At 44.0% G+C, this 21,577-nt stretch overlaps 1 protein-coding gene across 1 annotated transcript in view; it reads right to left on the bottom strand.

The window, feature by feature from the left end:
* The window catches only part of LOC135909440 (MAM and LDL-receptor class A domain-containing protein 1-like), a 194,926-nt gene that overhangs the window by 5,205 nt on the left and 168,144 nt on the right, over positions 1 to 21,577 (bottom strand). Inside the window, exons 60-64 of the mRNA XM_065441395.2 lie at positions 15,823 to 16,014; positions 14,653 to 14,784; positions 11,037 to 11,189; positions 8,655 to 8,766; positions 7,778 to 7,833 (exon numbers count right to left, since the gene is read on the bottom strand). Of these exons, the coding sequence (XP_065297467.2) occupies positions 7,778 to 7,833; positions 8,655 to 8,766; positions 11,037 to 11,189; positions 14,653 to 14,784; positions 15,823 to 16,014 (645 nt within the window). The remainder of the gene's footprint in view (positions 1 to 7,777; positions 7,834 to 8,654; positions 8,767 to 11,036; positions 11,190 to 14,652; positions 14,785 to 15,822; positions 16,015 to 21,577) is intronic.

Below are 21,577 nucleotides of genomic sequence, written 5' to 3'. Positions count from 1 at the left end.
TCTCTTTGAATAATCCAGCTCAACGAAATGAATAATGCTATCTACCACACCAAATTTTTGAAGATTCCTCAGAACTTAAGAATGATCACCAGGCATGCTGAAATTTCCTCTAGCATAAGTGCATTTTAGTGAAAATGAATATAAAAGAAAAGGTAAGTAAATAAAGTAACAGTTAAGCATAAACATTTAAGTCACACATCCTTTTGTCCGATCTACAGATTATGAGTAGGTAAAGAAATTGGAAATCATTATTTACTTGCGAAGCCATGGAGTCACAAGCTCAATGCATCGATAATGTTGAAATCTACTAGTTTTCTTCAATTTTGCCAAACTAAACGTAGGATTCTCCTAAATTATTCTTCTCGACATTGGTAGGTTTTATTTTTCTCATCCAAAACTTTTACCGTATATTAGTAGTGTAAATTTTATGAAATTGTAGATTGTCGCAAATAATGGTGAATTACAACGAAATACATTGACAAATATTATCGACGAAAGTATTGAATGAAGGGTACAGTAGCGTGGCGCCAATAGTTGAAAAGAGAGAAGACAAAAAAAAAAACATTCTCTGTGATGCTTCGTACGCCACCACTGTTACATAAAAAGCGCTTATTGGTAATGTGGAAAACGATGATATTTTAAAGTGCGAGATAGCAATAAACGTATAAATTGCCCACTCTCCTATATTTTTCCAGCGTTGAATTGCTTTAGCGAGCAATAAAATAGTAATAAAAATTTCTACCTCTCCCGTAGTCGAGAGCATATGTAAGCATGAAATGGCAACCGGCAAAGCAGATTGGTTGGAGATGATACTAGCCACACCATTAAAATGGGTATAGTGCATGTGCGCAATGGCCCACCCCACCACAGCGCACCGCACCACAGGCACGCCTCATCATATGGCACACTGGTTCATATAGACGCTGCCCAGCTAGAAGAAAACTGGCTGAAGGTTCCACGAAAGGCAGCGAAAGACCCCCGAGAGACAGAGCGCACTGCCCAGCTAGAAGAGGAATAAATTGAATTGTTGGATTTTACATGCCCAAACCCGGATTTGATTATGAGGCCCGTCGTAGTGGTGTACTCCGGATTATTTTTGACCACCAAGGTAGTCTTTGACGCACCCCCAATGCATGGCGCACTTTCCTTTCTTTGCATTTCGCCTCCATCGAAATGCAGCCACCTCAATCTCGTGCTAAGCAGCGCAACACCATAACCGCTACCATCGCGGCAGGTAGAAGTGACTGAAAGAGGCGCCACGCAGCGTGACGCCATCTCTCGAGGAGGCGCAAAACCCGCACCGCGGAACTCACGGACCGCAGGCGTTGAGCGCTCAGCGCCAAAAGATGACAGTTAAGCTATGGTGTCCAGTATCTGGCTATTGAACGGGGCTATTCGAAGTGACAAATAAAATTTAAGCGTATTAGAAGTTACAGCTTGAGTGATACTCTGAACAAATATTACCGAAAATTTCGAAGCAACATATTTTGTAACTTGTTTGGGCAGCAACTAGCGTATGCATTGTGGTCCTGTACAAAGCGTTGGGGGCCAGAGAGCGATATTGACTTTCGGCCCAAGGCCACTCGAAGGTCCCCGACAACGGTAGCTAAAAGCATTCTATAGCTAAAAATTGAATTCTGGAGTTTTGGGTGCCAATACCACGACTTGATTACGAGGGACACTGTAGTGAGGCAATCCGGGTTAATTTTGTCCACGTGCAATTCCTTAATGTGGACGCAATGCATGGTGCATGGGCGTTTCTGCACTTCAACCCCATAGAAATGCGGTCGTTGTGGCCGGGATTCGATCCTGTAAAAGGATATATACGGAACAATACTGGGCGCAAACGTCTTTTTAAGTTTCCTTAGCTTCGTCTGACTTGGGAAAGAAGAGCCAGAACTTCACGAGTTTTTACGATGGTTAGGACGTTTCAAGTTTTATTGGCAAGTAGAAGCAGCACTTGAAAAGTCAACAAAAGATGAATGCAATAGCCCTCGTGCGTAATCTCATTATGCAGTAAAGTGCCGTAAGTATACTGGTTGTAAAGAACCATGACGAATAAGAATGACGTAAGCATAACCACCCCTTTTTTTCCCAGGAAAGCTAAAGTGGGAAATAGCATTCCTGTCACATTTGTCGATCAGTTTACCTTTACGTATACCATATCATGTGCTCGCTTATTGATTGATCAAGCAGGTAACGCCGTACTTCTCGTTAATGTAATTTCGATCCCGAACACTTTGTCGAGTTCGACGCTAGGATTACCGTGGCTCCTTCCTGGCCTCGTGTTTGACGCTACGTCAAGGAAGTTTGCAATAATGTGCGAAGGTAGTATGTCCGGAACACGGTTCCTCGTTTAATACGAGACGTCGTCTGTCGATTCGCGGCATTCATATCATGAGCGAATGGGACACTGATTGAAAACCATAATGGACAAGTGCAACCGATCAAAATATACAGCTTATAAGGTTTGCAGGCCACTGCAAACGCATTAAATAGGCAAATAAATAGTGTTGTCTTCACCCTGCATGTTGCGTACGTTATTTCGTTTCTATGGTTGACATATTCTATGCAACCGTCCCTTATTTGGGATGTTCAACGTCTGTCATCTATACCTACGCGAAGAATCAGCGTTTTCAATCACTAAGGCACATCTGGCTTCCACGTCTGAGCTGGTAGTGAACATGACTAAGCTATCGTTCATCCTCAATGAAGCGGTATGACCCTTGGAATAGAAGATGAAGAAGCGCAGGAGTCTGGGTTCAGGAGAAGGGAAGAAGAAATTGAGAATAAAATGGTAGACAAGATGGACGCCAGTTCCATAGCAATACTTTCCGTCTATTGTGTCCTTTAACTAGGAACGCTACATTATTTTGGCGCAGCCGACAGTGGACTCCCACATGTGGGTGACATTTTTCCTTGAGGAGACCTCCGCCGAGAAGATCATCTTTTCGAGATACCAAGCTGAAGATGAACCAGTGGCGGAACTACCTCACGAACTCAACTCGGCAGAACTCGTGAACCTGGTTTTAGAGAAGGCTTCCATTGACACTGATGGACTACGTCGGAAGGGTGCTGTGAAAGTGAACTAGCGTCTGGCGATCTTCGGCGAATTAGTTCTTCAACGAATGCATCGAAAGGTCTCTGGATTACAGTCGTCGGCGGAAGAGCTGAGCCTCGTTTTTAAAGCTCTTTGGCTACAACAAGAACAGATTTCGCAACAGAACCAGCTGGTGACATCGCTTATAAGCTCTTTAAACGCTGAGAAGCTGCTGACTAAATTTGTAGAACCCGATGCGATCGACGGCATGTCTTCAAGTCCAGAAGGTTGGCTTGAATTTTATGAATATGCCGCTCGGAAGAACAACTGGCACTCTAATGAGGACAAGTATACTAACTTGCGTAGTTACTTAAGCGGTGTTGCACGGAAGCGGTATGATTTGCACATTATTGAAGAGGCTCGCAACTCTTGGAATCAGTGGAAAGGAAAATTCTTGACGTCATTCCGAAGCAACCCAGTGCAAAGGTGGGACGCCGCGCTTAATTTCAAATTCAAGCAAGGCTCCCTCGTCGATTATTTATTTGACAAACGCCGCCTTTTAAAGCTGGCCGAGCCTATGCTTCCTCCTTCTGCCGTAGTAGCACTAATAATGCAGGGACTGCACGCGCAAGTCCTGAAGCAAGTGCAAATACGGTAACCTGAAACTATGGACGGGCTCCTGGAGTCCCTTCACGACATACCATTTACTTCAGAAGAAAATATAAGCGCTAGCTCAAGCAGTCACTTCACACGGTCCGGCGCGGATTGGTCAAGCTGTAATCATCGACAACCGCGCCGCCTTGCATGCGGCACAGAGAACTTGGGTTGGCGCGCTCCCAGAGGTCGGGTGAATAATGTCGACAGCGACCCTGTCCCCCTATTTTGGGACGCTGAAGAGGCTCCGACGACAAGAAACTGATAAACAAGGGTGATCAGTCCGACCCAATAACCACAACTGAGACTGTTTATTTAACTTGCTCTAGCCTACTTCACATCCCTGTCAAAGTGGGAAACAGACATATGATGGCTTTGGTTGACAGCGGTGCTTCTGCGTCTATAATAAATGCCAAGCTGGTAGACGCAAGTCACCTGCATAGTGGAAGAGTGCTACGGGTGCAAGGCTACGATGGAAAAGTGACAGAGCATAATCAATGGGCCTCAGTAAACATTGAGTTCCAAGGTCATGAAATAGAGAGTGAAGTACTGGTGATTGAGGAGGTGACGTATGACTTTCTGCTATCCGGACCAGATATAAAGAAACTAAAGATCAACGTATACTGGGACAATGCTATTTTAGTGGAAGGACTATCAAGGCAAGAGACAACCGGATAGAAAAGATAACCTGCGAGTTGTCAAGTGCGCGGAGGATATTGCAACGACCTATCCTGAACTGGTATGCATAGGAAGCTATCCACCAGCGATGACGTCACACAAGGTGCCTTTCGAACTAACCGACAAGACCGTCATCCGAAAATCACCTTATAACATGTCAAGAGAGCGCAAGATATGGTTGAAGAAGGAATTGCAGGAGATGCTAGACGCCAATATAATTCGGCCTTCGGTGTCACCCTTCGCCTCTCCCATAGCTATTGCGCCGAAAGAAGATGGAACTGTCAGACTGTGTACAGATTACAGGGTTCTCAACCGACAGACAGTACTTATACCATTTCCCATGCCGAAGATAGACACGATTATAGATGAGACAGGTGGTTGCCGATGTTTTTCACCTATTGAGTTGTGTAAAGGTTTCTGGCAGATACCGCTAACCGAAGAAACAAAAATGTACACTGCTTTTATCACGCCCTTCGACCTGTACGACTATAACCGGCTTAATTTTGGCTGGAAAACCTCACCAGCATGGTTCCAGAAGATTATGAACGAAGTCCTGAAGCCTTTCCTAAGTGTCTTTTGTAACATGTACATAGACGATATTATCGTCTTCTCCAAAACAGGCGGAGCTTCGGGAACACCGGTCCCAGGTATTAAATGCCTTGAGCTTGGCACACCTCAAGGTTAATTTTAAGAAAAGTGCGTTCTTTCAAAGAAAAGTTGTGTTTCTTGGAAGAGTCTTTGATGGGATCACCAAAAGCACGAAACAAGAGTCCGTCGAGAGGATATCCCAACTGGTAAAACCATATGACGTACACTCATTGCGTGTGTTTTTGGGATTAGCAGGACATTTCAGACCCTTCATAAAAGACTTTGCCATCAATACAAGATGCCTCACGCGCCTAACGCAGAAAGAAGTTCCATCTGAGTGGGATGAAGAATGCGAGAGAGTCTACCGTGATCTGGTGCACAGAATCTCTGCTGACCCTATTCTACGCATACCAGAGTTCACTTTACCCTTTGAACTGAATACCGATGCCTCACACTATGGGACAGGTGCAGTCTTGCACCAGAAATGTCCAGAAGCATTCGGCCGAGAAAAGCGACACGTAGTAGCTTACTACAGCTACACCCTCAAGCCACCTGAAGTCAACGACACCACTACTGAAAAGGAAGCTTTTGCAGCCCTTAAAGCAATTCAGTACTTCCGTACGTACCTAAAAGGTGCGAAGTTTACTTTGTTCACCGACCACCAGGCCCTCACTCATCTCTTGAATATGACCCAACCTAAGGGACGTATCGCCAGATGGGTGAACTATTTGCAGCAGTTCGATTTCACTATCTCCCACAGACCAGGACCCCTTTTGACTGATGGAGATGCAATGTCTAGACTGATGATACAGGCCAACAACGAACAATCGGAAGAAATCAATGAAATTAAATTGTGGGAAGGCACTAAACAATTGATTTTAATGGAAGGTCGCTATCAAGTCCCGCCAACGCTGGTTTGACGGGTGCTTTATTTGTACCACGATAGCCCAGAATCTGGAGGACACGACAGATTTTGGCGCACCTACAACAAGCTAGTCAAGAGATTTACGTGGCCTCACATGAAAGAAGACGTCAATTGATACGTTCGTGCATGCCACATTTGTCAATTTAACAAAGTGAAATATAAGCAGCCTGCGGACGCCATGATAATACCTTGCCACTCGAACGTGCCTTTTGAAGTTACACACCTGGATTTCGCCGAGCTAAATAAGAAAGGAGAAGGAGTCCGAAAAACGCAAGCTTTTCTTCTGGCCATAGATGAATGCACCAAGATGGTCGCGGCACGGGCAGGAAAAGAAGATGCGAATAGTATCATCGCCCTTCTCGAACGGGATATGTTTAGGACAACCAGGACGATTGTATGTGACAATGGTCCAGCGTTCAAGAGTGAAAAGCTAGCAAGATGGGCTCGAGACTACAATATATCAATCCAATTCTGTGCGCCATACCCTCCCGCAGCGAATGGGCTTGCAGAGCGTGCTATACGAGATGTGAAACAATACATCAGGATGTACGATAGTTTCCCTGGTGGTTGGAAATGCTCTTTAGAAGCAGCTGTAAGACATCCCAATCGCTCCTACACCAGTGGCTTGGGATGCAGCCCGCAGTTCGCTTCTTCAGGAGAAACCCCTATTCTTCAGGCGGACCATGAACTGGGGCTGTGAGAAAATCTCAAGATCGTCGAGGAGAGGAAACAGAAATCGCAGGAGAAGAGGTACCGTAAACGAATAAAAAAAAATTTGACAAGAGACGTTGCTCAGATATCCCAGACATTCAAGTCACCGACGTCATTCTAGTTAGTGAAGGAGTAAGAGAATCCAGTGCCAAATTTTATGGTCCTTACTCTGTGACAAAGCCACACAGAAAGGAATATTGAAGACTGTGTGGTACATTGGAGAACGTGGCTCAGTTGAATGTGCTTCGATTGGAAACGTTTTCAAATATTACCCCAGGAGGAGTTAGCAAAAGGAACCTGGAAGGGTGTAGTGGTATGACCCTTGGAATAGAAGATGAAGAAGCGCAGGAGTCTGGGTTCAGGAGATGAGAAGAAGGAAGTGAGAATAAAATGGTAGACAAGATGGACGCCAGTTCCATAGCAATACTTTCCGTCTATTGTGTCCTTTATCTAAGAACGCTACACTCAATACCTGTAGAAATGAGGTATCGCTTCCCCTAAGCTTACCTGCAACGTTTGTTAGAGGTGAGTTTAGCAAATTCCTAAGATCGCTTGGTTATTCTGGCGCCCGTAGATGTGGCCAGACACGTCGGTACACAAACAACAAGATGGTTGCTAATGGATGGCCATTGCTTCATTATGTTTGGCACAACGCGCCAGACGGCGCAATGCACGTCTTTTAACTAGAAATACTACACGGAAGATATTCTTGCATGTTGGCTTCTTAATTTGAATGCCTTTACATTTGCGTTCCCGTAGGTTTAACTAAAAGTCTTCAATGGACGTGCTCCATAGAGCCCCGCAAATGGCTTAATTTTAACAGTGGTATAAGCCGGACTTGAGGAGCCGAACGATCTTCAAAGACATTGTAATGTTTAGCAGTGTCACGGCCACTTGATAGAAGCACAATGGCAGTCGGAGAAGTGATGTCGTTGGGGTTATCCCAGGACCTACAGCGACATTCCTGGTTAAAACCGTGTAGGTAATCCCATATTTCTAGCTTCCTGCCAATATTGGTGCTTTTCATATAATATAATGCTTTATATTTATAAGTTTTGAATATACTTCATTTCGTAGTTTTAAAATTGGATCTAATCATATAATGTTGCAAAGACAATGCCTGCAGCTTACCGTCATTGGCAATGCTGAAAAGTAATAACACTTCCAAAGCACCAACTTACGTGTGTCTTGAGCTTGCGCGTTGAAGGATGGATTACTGATGTACAGAGGAGTGTTCCTAAAGTGAAGAAAAACATCATTCACAATCATCGTGCTTTCTTGTCAACTCTCAAAATAAATGCGTACATTTCTGCTTTGTGTTGATAGAATTACCTACATAGTTTAGCTAATACCGTAACAGCTAATGGTCTGGGCCTGTTATGCTATCTGGGTTAGAACGCTTAACTCGAAACTGAATAGGGTTACACAGAGCACTATGTAACAACGTATAAGTTTTCCTTCCTGAAGTGAGTGCGGTTTCCTTCAAATATAAAAATAAAATTGTTTAACGTCGGGGGAAAGCGTGTATGTTTGCTTACAAGTTGTTAACTATACGAGGTGTTAAGAAAAAATATGTGGTCCAGTTCAGCAAGCAAGAAAAAGCTGTATTTGAATAGCTTTGCCGGTAACCAGAAAGTATACATTGCCGCAGAATTTACTATTGGATCTTTGAAAATAGAAATCGAATGTACAAGACAGGTGAACTTTATTGGATATATCGATATTGACAATGTTCTATAATAAAAATTCGTCATGAGTAAACATGCTTTAAGTATTGGCTATCTTCACAGCAGCAGTTACAACAAATTCACTAAGAAGTTTTAATAATTGTGTGAGCATATTAAACTGTTAGTTTGCGTATTGTGAAGTGCCTCGAAGAATGCGCTAGTAAGAACAGAAAACTGGACATTTATATCTAGTGCACGGTCCTTAGTTATTTACATCAGCGCTTCCTGGCACACAACGCATACATGTAGTATATGTAAAAACAACACAGCAACCTCGTTTTCGCAACTTATGTTAGGAAAGCATGCATTGTAAAGCAGGTGCGAAGCTCACAATCTTGCTGCACGTCGTCTCCTCAAAACTGCAACCATGACCACTGCTCCTATTAGTACGAAGGCCAGCACGACAAGAATACCAGTCACGATAGGGCCACTTGAGCCAACATCTGCGAGAAAAAATTTTGAATTAGGCAGAAATTATTAGACAAATCCTTTTTTTGCGAAGGTAAATTATTGTGCCATCTCTGGTGTTTTGAACGAAATTAAAAGATAAAGGAATAATAAGGAGTCATCGATTGCCGTTTGGGTCGATAAATTGCAGACTTTAGAGATATGAAACATTGTACAGACTGAGCATATTTGGGTCCTTTTCTTTCCTTATTTCACGTCACCAGTAGTGATATCGGAAAAGTTTGTTTGTAGATTTCTAGAGTAGAGTTTGTAGATTGTAGAGTTTGTAGATTATAAGATATGCAGGAATCGTAATGTCACAGAGCGAAAAAGCTACAACATAGCTCTTGCATGTGGGGATGGCAGGTTCACCTTTTTGTGAGAAGTTGCCAGTGCAGCACCAAGCTTTAGGCTGAGTTTCAGCATTTTTGTGGGCAACAGGAACAATTTTCGCTTTGCGAAAATTTTTCAGAAGGTTTTTGAATGGTGTTCAAATTGGCACCCAAGAGCTCCCATGTTCTCTACGAAACTGAAACACCCGTTCCAACAAAGCCAGGCTAGTCAGGGTGCAAGATTAATGCAACAGTGTGTTTGCCTGCCATAGATATCTTCTGGTGCTTATAACGTAACTTGCAAGCGTTAGGTTCTAGTGTTATGAGGAACTCAGAAGTGCTTTCACTTAGGCTTTTAAAGCAAAGCGAAATCCCACAAGGCAGGATTTTTGTTTTAAGAGCAAAAAGAAATGCGAACCGCGCTTGATGAAATGGGTAGGACAAAACAGAATCATGGGGCATACTTTAGTGTCGAAAAGTCTCCGTTTTAGTTTACTTGAATTCAATAGCTTGTATTGATCCTGATGTGGGACTTTCGGTGGGCTAAAAGCTCCGCAGCGCCATGACAAGGAGACAGGCATCATGCTTCGAACTGACCACAGTATTGTACATAATGACAATTTGCTGATAACACTCGGCACAGCAGTAGCTGGTCAACACAAAGTTTACAACGGATTTTGAAGTAATAAACGGGAAATTATTAGTGATCACACAGGAGCTTAATTAAAGTATGCTAATGCCTCTCCCGTAATTCAGAATAAATGTAAGCCTGAAATGGATATCGGCTAAGCAGATTGGTTAATGTTATTAGGACGCTTACTAATAACCATCTCACAACCATCACAACCACCTCAGAGCCATCCGCGGCGCGCCGGACGCTGCCGGCCTGGTCACATAGAGTGGCGCCATCTATCCAAGAAGGCGGCGCCAAAGCCGCGCTGTGGAACTCACGGTGCGCTGGCGTCGAAAACAGCGCAGGCAACCCTGGCTCGGCGCCAAAAGATGACAACCAAGTGTATGGTAACTGCCTTTTGAACGTTGCCTATTGCAACTGACAAATAAACCTTCAGCGTAGTAGCAAAACAACGTGAGTTATATTATAAACAAATATTAGGAAGAAATCGGAAGCAATATTAGTTTTGCAACTTGTTTGAGCAGTAAGTTGCGTATGTAATACGGTCCTGTACAAGGGCTGTGGTGCCAGAGACCGCATTTTCGTAAGCTTTGACTTGTTCCCCGGGTGATATCATTTCGCTCTCGCAACGAAGCCCCAATCTTCTCATTTCGTTCGCGTACAACAGCTCTTAATTTTGGCTGAATGTCTATTGTAGGTCGCCGATCAAGGGAGCTAAAAGCATTTCATGTCTACAAAACATAAAGCGCGGATTGGCATGTTCTAACAATTGAGAAACAGAAACATGCAGACGCCCCCCCCCTCCCCCCCCCCCGAACTCTTGCACAGACGTGTGCATATGCGTGTGCGCGCGTACGCACACACGCATATGCACACACGCACACATCCAAGTTGCCGCTCCGAGGAGTAAGAAAAGGACAGAAAACACATGTAATTGTTCAAATTTTGGCATTCAATATACGCTAAAAGGTAACAATATTCCACTTAAATCTCGGCATCTAGCATAGATGCACAAATACGGCGTATTAACAGAATTATCTTCAGTAGATTACGAGTGGCATCACTCAAATTGCTATGCGCATGAGACAGAACAAAAGATAACCAAACGAACTAAGCCCTGACTTAGAAGTAGATTATTGAGCATAAGGCAAGATATAAAGGTTCACAAAAAGTGAGCCTTTGGTCCATTTCCTTCTCTTTGGCCCTGTCCCACGCGCTGTTACTGTACTTAGCTTCCACGTTTGTGAACCAGGCCAAGTCGGCACTTTTTTGCCCTCAAACTATAACACAGGGACGTTACCTTGGAGCGCCTGCGGCTTATCCTCTAGCTCGTGCTTTTTGTTGATCTGGCATCGACGGCCCTCGTAGTCCCCAGGACAATGGCACGAGGGGTATGGCTTCCGAACGCTCCACCAACAGAGACCCCCGTTGAGGCACAGGAAGTGCGGGCATTCTGATAGGTTATGGTAGAAACAACTATATAAGTTAAGCCAGCTTTTAGAATAGAAATATTGTTTCGCTAATTATACTGATTGTATGATCTTTTTCTTTTTTTCTCTTGTTTCAATCCCGTGAATTTCACTTTGCATTGTATACGCGTGACAAGGACATTTTACTGTTACATACTCTTTTTTTTGTTATTGTTCTCTTTTGTCAAAAAAAAATTTCTTTCTCTTTGACCTTGATTTTGCTCCCCCCTTATGTAATGCCTTCGGGCCTTTAAGGGAAAAATAAATGAAATAAATGAAAAATCTAAATGTTTGCACATATTAAAATCAATGAAGGAACTGTGTAGAGCTATCATTTATTCATTTCAGGTTGAGACTTTCCCTCTTAGAAATGCGTACACACAGGGTAGAAATTTTCTTTAGAGCATGCAAATTCTTCATAGTGACCAATTCAGAGCAACAACAAGCAAACTATTCTTTTGCTGAGAATTGAGCCAAACAATCTACGGATGTTATGCAGTTTTATACATGCTTATTGATGACTACACGCGCACACTGGAATAATTAGCTTTTACAGCTGTATTTACACTCACAAAAATTATTTTTGTTTTATGTAGTGTCGCGTAGGGTTGTGTCTTCCATTCATGTTCTCCAATTTTTCTCCAGACGTCTTTCATCGAGCGTGAGTGGATAGGTAAACGCAGAAAGCCTGGGCACGAGTGGGCGCACCAGCATTTTCTGCCATGTACCCGAAGCCCATCGCATCTTTTTTCCTAAACTGTTCGGCGAAAACTTGGCGGCTGCCGCGTGGATATCTCGTGTATATTTGCTGTTTTCACAACCGTAATTCATCCCCATTATTCACCAAATGCCTGCCAGCATATATGTATACTGCTTGATACAATTTTGTCAAAGTTCTTGCTTTATTTTGCGTCGTAATTGTTTCCGCAGGCAGTTGGTGTCCACTTCTATGGGTACACTTGATACTGGTCAACAAAATTGCGATTGGTCTCCTTGGTTGCGCTTTGCCAAGGTCCATACACTCTTCCCGGGGGGCCCTCCGAAAGAGATGGCGTCGCACGCGTCACAAAAATAGGGGGCAGGAAGTGTTGCTCTTAGTATTTCAGTAATACGAGAAGACTTATTCTTGTTACTAAACACCAAATAAAACGTATCAGGAAACTCTCTACGGATCTTTTCGCTCACATCATCTGTCCGGCGCGAAAAAAGTAGCGACTGCATGCACGCTTATGTAGGTTTTACAGGACTAGGACCTTACTTTCAAATGTTCAATACCATGTTCCACTTTTATGATATGTCCTTCAGAAGGTGTCATTGCAGCAAAGCTGGTGATCCTGCGTCCTCTAAGCCATCTTCAAACTAATGCAGAAAGGCCACACGAATGGAAAATGAAGCACCTCCTTAAAGAATACGGTGCTAGGCACATGCGGCCGTAGCGAAAGGGAGGCATGCCGTTCAGAGCCCGCTACCAAATTCAGTGAAGCACGCATGTCAGAGAAACAAAGCGAGTGAGAAACTTGCACCAATCAATTGTTACATTGCTGGACAATATTATATCGACAACACTGCGCCTAACAAAAAATAAAGAGCCGGATTCAAGGCAGTATTGCTAGTTTGCGAGCACCCACCAGTAATGACGTAATCGCACGTCCACTGGAGAGTCATGCGGGTGAGCATCTCGTGATAATGCTTTCAGCGACAAGAATCGGTATAGCAATAAGTTTTTCCTACGCTCGTAGCTCGAAACGAGAAGCGCGAGGATTTCGAATATAAATTTTGCTCAAGCGCGGAAGCGAGAACGCAGCAAAAAACTAGGCAAGGCGGGAATACCCCTGATGTACGGCAATGGCACCCACCGTAGAGCGAAGCGAATAAAAAAGTTTTGGCGGAAGCCCACAGCATATTTTTCTAGCAGTCACGGGCAAGTTTCAGCACGACCGCAACAATAATAGACGGTGGTTTGAACTTAAGCGTGTTTTTGTAAAACTTCGGCTACCGCTTAAATCTACGGTCTTTATAACTTGGGATTTGTTTCCGTCATCGTGCGTGTACAGTGGTCAGCGTTTGAAACGCGATACTCGGACCGCGTGGCGACCAATTCTTTTCGCGCCAACTGTGACCACTGGGCGATTGCAGAGGGGGTCGAATGCAGTCACAATCCATCACAAGGACACTTGCATTCATTAGAAACAAAATGCATCGAATGCGCCTCACAATCCATCACAAGGACACTTGCTTTCGTTAGAGACACAATGCATCAGATTGGTGTGCCCGGCTCTCTCGGGTATCGGGAAAAAATTACCGCAGTGACGTGCTCCGGGTATGGTGCTTCCGCCGCTCCGCACTGCACGCGTAATTACAACAGATGGTTTGTATAGTGTTTATCCGTATGTCTTGATATTAATGACCAAGAAATACAGCTATTTAACCGCATTAGGTCCATTTCGTACTATAAGCAAATGCAGGCTTAAAGTTTTTTTAATACTATTATTGCTTTCCCTATGCTCGTATTTTTCTTCAAGATACCCTGCAACTGCGTAATTCGCTTCCGTTATTTATATAATTTACCAGAGATGTGAATTTGCTCAGTAAGTAAACGACTCAAGGCCGGTTTCGTGAACGCGCAGTAGTTGTGCCGAATTGTCGCAGTCTCGCTGATGCCGAAATCTCAACGTCATGCTGAAATCTCCACTCGGTTTCAGTGACGTGCGGCTTTGCGCACAGAGCTCCAAAGCGGTGTGCTTTTCTCACTTTTCTTGATTCACTGCTGACTGCCTAAGGAAGAACAATGAGCTATTCTATCTATCACCACTTAGTGTAATATACTTTGGCTGAGCTCCGCCACATAGAGAGGGATCTGCGTGGCCCGGTGAAGTCAACGTGCAGACGCGTACTGCAATTGCTTCGTCTAAAACATGACGCACGTAACTTGCTCAAAAGCAATGCTATTGCGGCTGCAGCGTAATGGCAATTATTCTGAAGCCATATAAAAGAAAAATTTCGACCGACTTCGGCCCTGCGTTATTCGACATCAGAAATGCATGCACCGTTTCATCGCAACATTGCAGCCTGATATTGCTTGCGTGGTACATATCAGTTCTGAACTAGTTTTTAACGAGAACGCTGCGTTTACTTCTGATCCTCTTAAAAGCCAGTTCATAACGTTTTTTGTGGGAAAAAAACTTCCAATAGATTCAGGAAGCATTGTTGAGCTTACACACGCTAACCTCGATGACCTCACGCCATGGGTACGAGCCGGACTAACAGCTTATGACCTCACTTTGGCATCACAGCGGCACACGAATGTCATCGCACTGAGTAGCCTTGCAGCGTTATAAATCCGGAAAATTTCTTGATGCGCCTTTTTGTGAAACTCCTCAGCTATGAGGACCGTGCCAGCTTTGAACCTTTTTAATCTAATCATTGAAGCGTGGAAGTGCTACTCACCACGACACAGGTACTCGTCTGCGCCTCCGAAGCAGTCTTCCTTGCCATCGCAGAGAACATAACGTGGAAGACAAGAGCTTGGAGTGCGGCTCGCACACAAAAACTCATCATTTGTGCACACATTGGCGTTTGCTGCAATTGAAATAAAAATGAAAAATCGTGGTTACTTTTACAATCCGATAATGTACTGAATGCGAACTTTTTTATACAAGGTGAGAAAAAACGAAAGTAATCAGAGAAGTGTGTGCTGAGTAGCTTTGAAATTATAATGGTGATTCAAGGGGAGAAGGAGGGGGAGGAGCTTGTTGAGTGCAAGCGGATCTAGCTGGCAATTGCCCAGCCCGGGCCCTCCTTTCAGGAAAGTTTGTCACCGTTCAGCAGTGCAGCAACCTAATAAACCTAATGGCAATTCGCTGTTCCTACTTTTATCACGTGTTCATAAATGCATTTTCAATGCTCAAATTCTTCTGGAAATATTATCATTGCTATTCTTTTCATTACAATTATCTCGGCATTATTAGCCAGCTCTAATGACGCAAAGCGAACACGGAGGAATTGACAATCGCAGAAGCAGCGCTACACCCGCTGCCAAAGCGGAGGACACAGAAAGAGCGATGACATAGAAGACTGGAAAGAGAATGTATCAGAGGTTTCGCGCCAGAATATGAGTCGTCACTCATACCTGAGTACTCAGCTAATATTGTATTTTGACCGACAGTAAACAAAACCTTCTGACAAGTGGGGAACGCAATGAGCTACTCCATATAACATTGCGCTAGATTTTTGTGATGAAACTTACCGCATCCGCATTGAGATTTAAGGATGTCATTATCCATTGAAGCTGCTGCTTCTTATCAGTTTCTTTGGTTATGAAATAAATACCGTCACACCTCTAGTGCTGCTCTCAGGCTCATAAGAATTTTTTCACTTCATATTCATTTCAGCTGTTTTCATATTTATTGACTCTTCTAGCTAACGCCTTTATGCTCATGCTTTCCACAGTTTAAAATCTGATAATACAACCTATGTCTGTACGTATGAAGGATCAACAATGGTTTATGGTAGGTGAGAAGGAATGTCATCATTGTACCAACTTGATTCATCTAGCGTAGGCACCTGTAATTTATAAACAGCGCGTCAGGTGGCGCTGATATACATGCGGACGCTTACCGCACTTTTCATCAATTCCGTTGGGACAGTCACGAACGCCGTCACACACCAACATGCTCGGTATGCAGGTGGCGCCGTCTCGGCAGTTGAATTGACCCCGTGCGCACCGAGGCAACGGCACCGGTGACGAAACAGAACCTGATGTACTTGTAATAGGCGCCGCTGTTATTTCACTCGTGGGAACAGGCAGTCCTGATCAAGAAAATAAATAGTAATCAGCAAGCATTTTCGAAGAAGCCAGAAATAATAAAACAATGTTGGGATAGCCCAGCAACAAATTGCGTAGCGAGACATGTTTCGAATAATAGCATATATATATATATATATATATATATATATATATATATATATATATATATATATATATATATATATATATATATATATATATATATATATATATATATATATATATATATATATATATACAGGTCATAAGTATAGAAGGAGCAAGCAAAAGAAATACGTTATGCTTCAATGATTTGTAAACACTAAGTGCCATACGCAAACCTTTACTGTTGTGCGATTTCACCAGGCGTCGCTCGCACTGAGGCTTTGAACTGTCGGTAATGAACACAGGATCAGGGGGGGATCAGGTAACTGAAGATTTGTTGAAGCAGGGTGGGCAGATTGTTTTAGAAAAACTGCCCACCCTGTATACGCAATGCCTCATGACCTCGAGCGTACCGGAAACTTGGAAGAACGCTAACGTAATCCTAATCCACAAGAAAGGGAGCGCCAAAGACTTGAAAAATTATAGACCGATCAGCTTACTGTCAGTTGCTTACAAGCTGTTTACTAAGGTAATCGAAAATAGAATCAGGAACACCTTAGGCTTCTGTCAAGCAAAGGTCCGGGCAGGATTCCCTAAAGGCTACTCAACAATAGACCATATTCACCCTATCAATCAGGTGATACAGAAATGTGCGGAATATAACCAACCCTTATATATAGCTTTCATTGATTACGAGAAAGCGTTTGATTCGGTCGAAACCTCAGCAGTCATGAAGGCATTACGCAATAAGGGTGTAGACGAGCCGTATGTAAAAATACTGAAAGATATCTATAGCGGCTCCACAGCCACCGTAGTCCTCCATAAGTAGAGCAACAAAATCCCAATAAAGAAAGGCGTCGGACAGGGAGATACAATTTTTCCAATGCTATTCACAGCATGTTTACAGGAGGTATTCAGAGACCTGGATTGGGAAGAACTGGGTATAGAAGTTAATAGAGAATACCTTAGTAACTTGCGATTCGCTGATGATATTGCCTAGCATTGTAACTCAGGGGACGAGTTTTAATGCATGCTCACTGACCTGGAGAGGCAAAGCAGAAAAGTGGGTCTAAACATTAATCTGCAGAAAACAAAAGTAATGTTTAACAGTCTCGGAAGAGAACAGCAATTTACAATAGGTAGCGAGGCACTGGAAGTGGTAAGGGAATACATCTACTTAGGGCAGGTAGTGAAGGCGGATCCAGATCATGAGACTGAAATAATCAGAAGAACAAGAATGGGCTGGGGTGCGTTTGGCACGCATTTTCAGATCATGAACAGCAGGTTGCCATTGTCCCTGAAGAGAGGGACAATGGCAATGTATAATAGCTGTATACATGTATAATGTATAATAGCTGTGTCTTACCAGTACTCACCTACGGGGCAGAAACCTGGAGGCTTACGAAAAGGGTTCTACTTAAATTGAGGACGACGCAACGAGCTATGAAAAGAAGAATGATTGGTGTAACGTTAAGGGATAAGAAAGGAGCAGATTGGATGAGTGAAGAAACGCGAGTTAATGACATCTTAGTTGAAATCAAGAAAATGAAATGGGCATGGGCAAGACATGTAATGAGGAGGGAAGATAACCGATGGTCATTACGGGTTACGGACCGGATTCCAAGGGAAGGGATGCGTAGCAGGGGGCGGCAGAAAGTTGGGTGGGCGGATGAGATTAAGAAGTTTGCAGGGACGACGTGGCCACAATTAGTACATGGCCGGTGTTGTTGGAGAAGTATGGGAGAGGCCTTTGCCCTGCAGTGGGCGTAACCAGGCTGATGATGATGATGAATGTACACATGGTACATCGTATATAGTACTCGGCGCTGCGAAGAACCTGACAGGGCAAGTGGCGGCATCGATGCTTCGTCGTTCAAAATGGCACGTAGAATGTGCACTGTGCACGCGAGAAATAAGCCAAAGAACAGGATCAGCAACATGGACAATCCAAGGGCGAAATATCAACTTTTAGGCTTGTAAACAATGGCATACATAAGACACTGAAGGAGCAGCAAACGAATTCCAAAAAAGAACCAATAAAGTTAGAAATGCGCAGTTTCGCCCGAAATATCGAGCATTGATTGCGATTGAAAATTTAATTAAATTATGGGGTTTTACGTGCCAAAACAACTTTCTGATTATGAGCCACGCCGTAGTGAAGGACTCCGGAAATTTCGACCACCTGGGGTTCTTTAACGTGCACGTAAATCTAAGCACACGAGTGTTTTCGCATTTCACCCCCATTGAAATGCGGCCGTCGTGGCCGGGATTCGATCCCGCGACCTCGTGCTCAGCAGCCCAACACCATAGCCACTGAGCAACCACGGCAGGTGCGTTGATTACGATAGCAAATTATTATACAGCTATGCGAAGTAAGGGTGGTAGTTCTATCAGTGCCATGAACTGCTGTAAACATTCGCTTACTAACGGAATGAACAAGCATGGTGCCGCGCGCGCACAGGCAAACATGAACAAGTCGCAATCAATTACTGTTTACTGTCGTTGTCAAGCCCTGTCGTAATGAAGAGCGGCAACAACGGCGAGTAAATTTCTCCTTCGTGCCGCATCTTACTTCAGTGCAAACTAGGCGCGTGAGGACACAGCGCACTCGAAGCCATCAGCTTTCTCGCGTCACCTAGCCTTCAAAGCCATCGCAGGTTGCTTCCAATATAGGGCGCGCGTGGCGGCACTCTGCCGACGCAGCCGGAGAGAAGATGCGCACGAACCTTCCCTCCTCCACTCTCTCCTAGAGCGTACAGATCTTCTTTCCCCCTCCCCTTTCCCCTTCCTCTCTTGCGTGCGCTAGAATACGCTGCTCCATGAAGCCACCATCCTACTCAGCTCATCGTCGCTAGAGTTCCCTTGCACCTACAGCATGCAGCGCGCGGCCACAATGCGGCCACAATGCGGCAGAAAATGATGTGGAGCGTCCATATCTTTACTGTCACAATAATAAAACTGTAGAAAATGTGGCCGTCAGTATGCGACACACAATGAAGCTATTTTACTCTCGTAAAGTGCTAGCGAATGCATGTTTACAACAATTTTACTTTTATGCGAAGCATATTACGAGAGCTCAACCCAGCTCCTCAGGCGCGGCGGTGTCGCCATGAAATCACGTGACACCGTGACGTCACGACAGAGGAGAAGTGGCTTTGGCTCAACTCTTGCAAGACGGGCTCGAACCAGGGTCTCCGGAGTGTGGGACGGAGACGCTACCACTGAGCCACGAGTACGATGCTTTAAAGCGGTACAAAAGCGCCTCTAGTGAATGCGGTGTTGCCTTAGAAACGAGCTGTTTCTAAGGCGTGCGTCTCTTGCTCAGGCGCACATTTCGTTGCCGCGCCGAACGCTGCTTTGCTCGACGCTCACCGCGTCCAATGCGGGGCGCGTAGTCGCTGCCCTGTAGCCCATTGTCTTACACCCCTTGGCGGGTCGACGGGAACGCTGTCGCGTTCCACTCTTGAAGGCGAAGAAGTAATGCATGAGTTGTTTCTTCGTCTAGCCGAACCAAATATAGCTAAGCAACAGCAGTTCACCAGGCTAAACAGTGGTTCAACAACTAAAATAAAGGCTAGTATGCTTCGCATCCTGGGCTTAACCTTACCTAAGCCACAGCCATTTTTTTTTATATATACAAACAGCTTCGAAATATTACTTCCGCGCTGAGTATAAGTGTTTAAAATTTGGTGCATTTCAAGTGAGAGCCATATCTAGAAAAATGTACTGATAAGTGGCCTCAAATGCCTCATGGTATGCTCTCCGGCATTATCAACGATAAAGAGATCCTGTTTTACGTTTTGTGCAGTTGTAGTTTTTTTTTTTGTCAAGTCTGAAACATGCAGACCCGTTAAACACTTGATGCCTAATTTATTTCTGAATTGAACAATTATTTTCAAACTTATTAGCTTATTTGGCTTTCGCAACTATGTCAACAACAACACTGGACAATTTTATTGCACTGATTCATGTCGGCTGCTCTACGTTGCTATTTGGACTTCGGCTATACTGCTGAAAATTTATGCAGCTGGGCACGCACAGGACAAACACCTGGTTTTTCTCTTGTGAAACTGTTTTTCCCTCGGACAAGCGAAACGTATAAGAAGAATCTGCAGCGAAGACCACGATTATACCCACCCCCAATATGACCTTAAAACAATGCTAGCCGAAAGGAACTATCTCCAAGTTGCTCTCGATAGAGCTTATGATGCCGCGTCAAGATTGGAGAGACAGTCGGAATTGGCGAAGAGACATCCCACACTAGCATCTGACAGACCGCCGGCCTTTATAACAAAATATTCTCATGCACTTCCAGACGTAAACAACATCGTAAGAAAATACCACCCAATATTATCAAGTAACGAACCTCTGCGAAAAGCATTCCCAGATGTACCTAGGGTTACCTATCGCCGAAACAGGAACTTTAAAGACATGTTAGTGCACGCAAAAGGCAGCCAAGAGCATTCCCCCGTAATGAAAGCATGTTGTCGCCCTAGGTGCAAAACCTGCAGGCACCTTCAAAGTTACAATAAAATTAAAAGCACCACAAATAAAACTGTAAATAAAACACATGAAGTCAAATCTAGCTTCACTCGTAGAAGTTTGGATTTGATTTATATGCTTGAATGTTCCTTCTATAAGGAATAATATATCGGTGAAACAGGACAATCAATGAAGGTCAGATTAAATGGACATCTCGCGGACACGGCTAAAAAGCTTCTCAAAGCCGTCGCCGAGCATTTCAACCAACCAGGTCATAAATTTGATGAACTTAAACTCTAATCTTACAATCAAATTTCCGTTCTGAACGAGAAAGAAAACACAGAGAACCATACCTTATCCATAAGTTCAAGACATTGCAACCAATAGACATAAACGTTTCAAAGGGAGCTTTAGAATGCATTCGCTGTGCTATACTTCAAGCTATAGGCAACCACACTTAGTTTGATTTCTTGGCGTGTCCCCCCCCCTTTTTATCCCTTTCCATTCCTATTTTTTTTCTTCAGCCGGCGTGTCAGACGGCCCTTGGCACGCCGGCTAACACGCGCGCATTGACAGACCGGGGTGGGGGGTGGCCCTGGCTTTGGCCTTGTGCACAGCGTTCCTTTACTCTGAATTCGACACGTTAACACACCGTCCCTCGTTTCCGCACCCTCCCGTCTCACACCCTCTCCCCTTTAAAAGAACCCCACCTATATATACTGTGGCGAGGAAAGCGTACGTCGCCTTGAAGACAAGTACACTTGTCGAAACGTTGGCTCCTGCATTCACCTTGTTCATGTTTTGCTCATCGTCCTGATTTTCCTTTTGTGTTTCTGCTTTCTTTATTTGTATAATACCTTTGCATTTGACCTTGCTGGCTAAAGTACTAATAGAAATGGAAGAACGACCTCTTGCGTTTATTGAGGCCGAGATGAACATTGCCTTCGGAGCATATCAACACCTGTTCATTTAGGGTAATTATACACTTAGGATATTTGC

Source organism: Dermacentor albipictus, chromosome 3 (assembly GCF_038994185.2).
Source record: "Dermacentor albipictus isolate Rhodes 1998 colony chromosome 3, USDA_Dalb.pri_finalv2, whole genome shotgun sequence".
Classification (NCBI taxonomy): domain Eukaryota; kingdom Metazoa; phylum Arthropoda; class Arachnida; order Ixodida; family Ixodidae; genus Dermacentor; species Dermacentor albipictus.
Note: the sequence above shows the minus strand (reverse complement) of the source record. Positions and strands in the feature narration are given on the sequence as shown.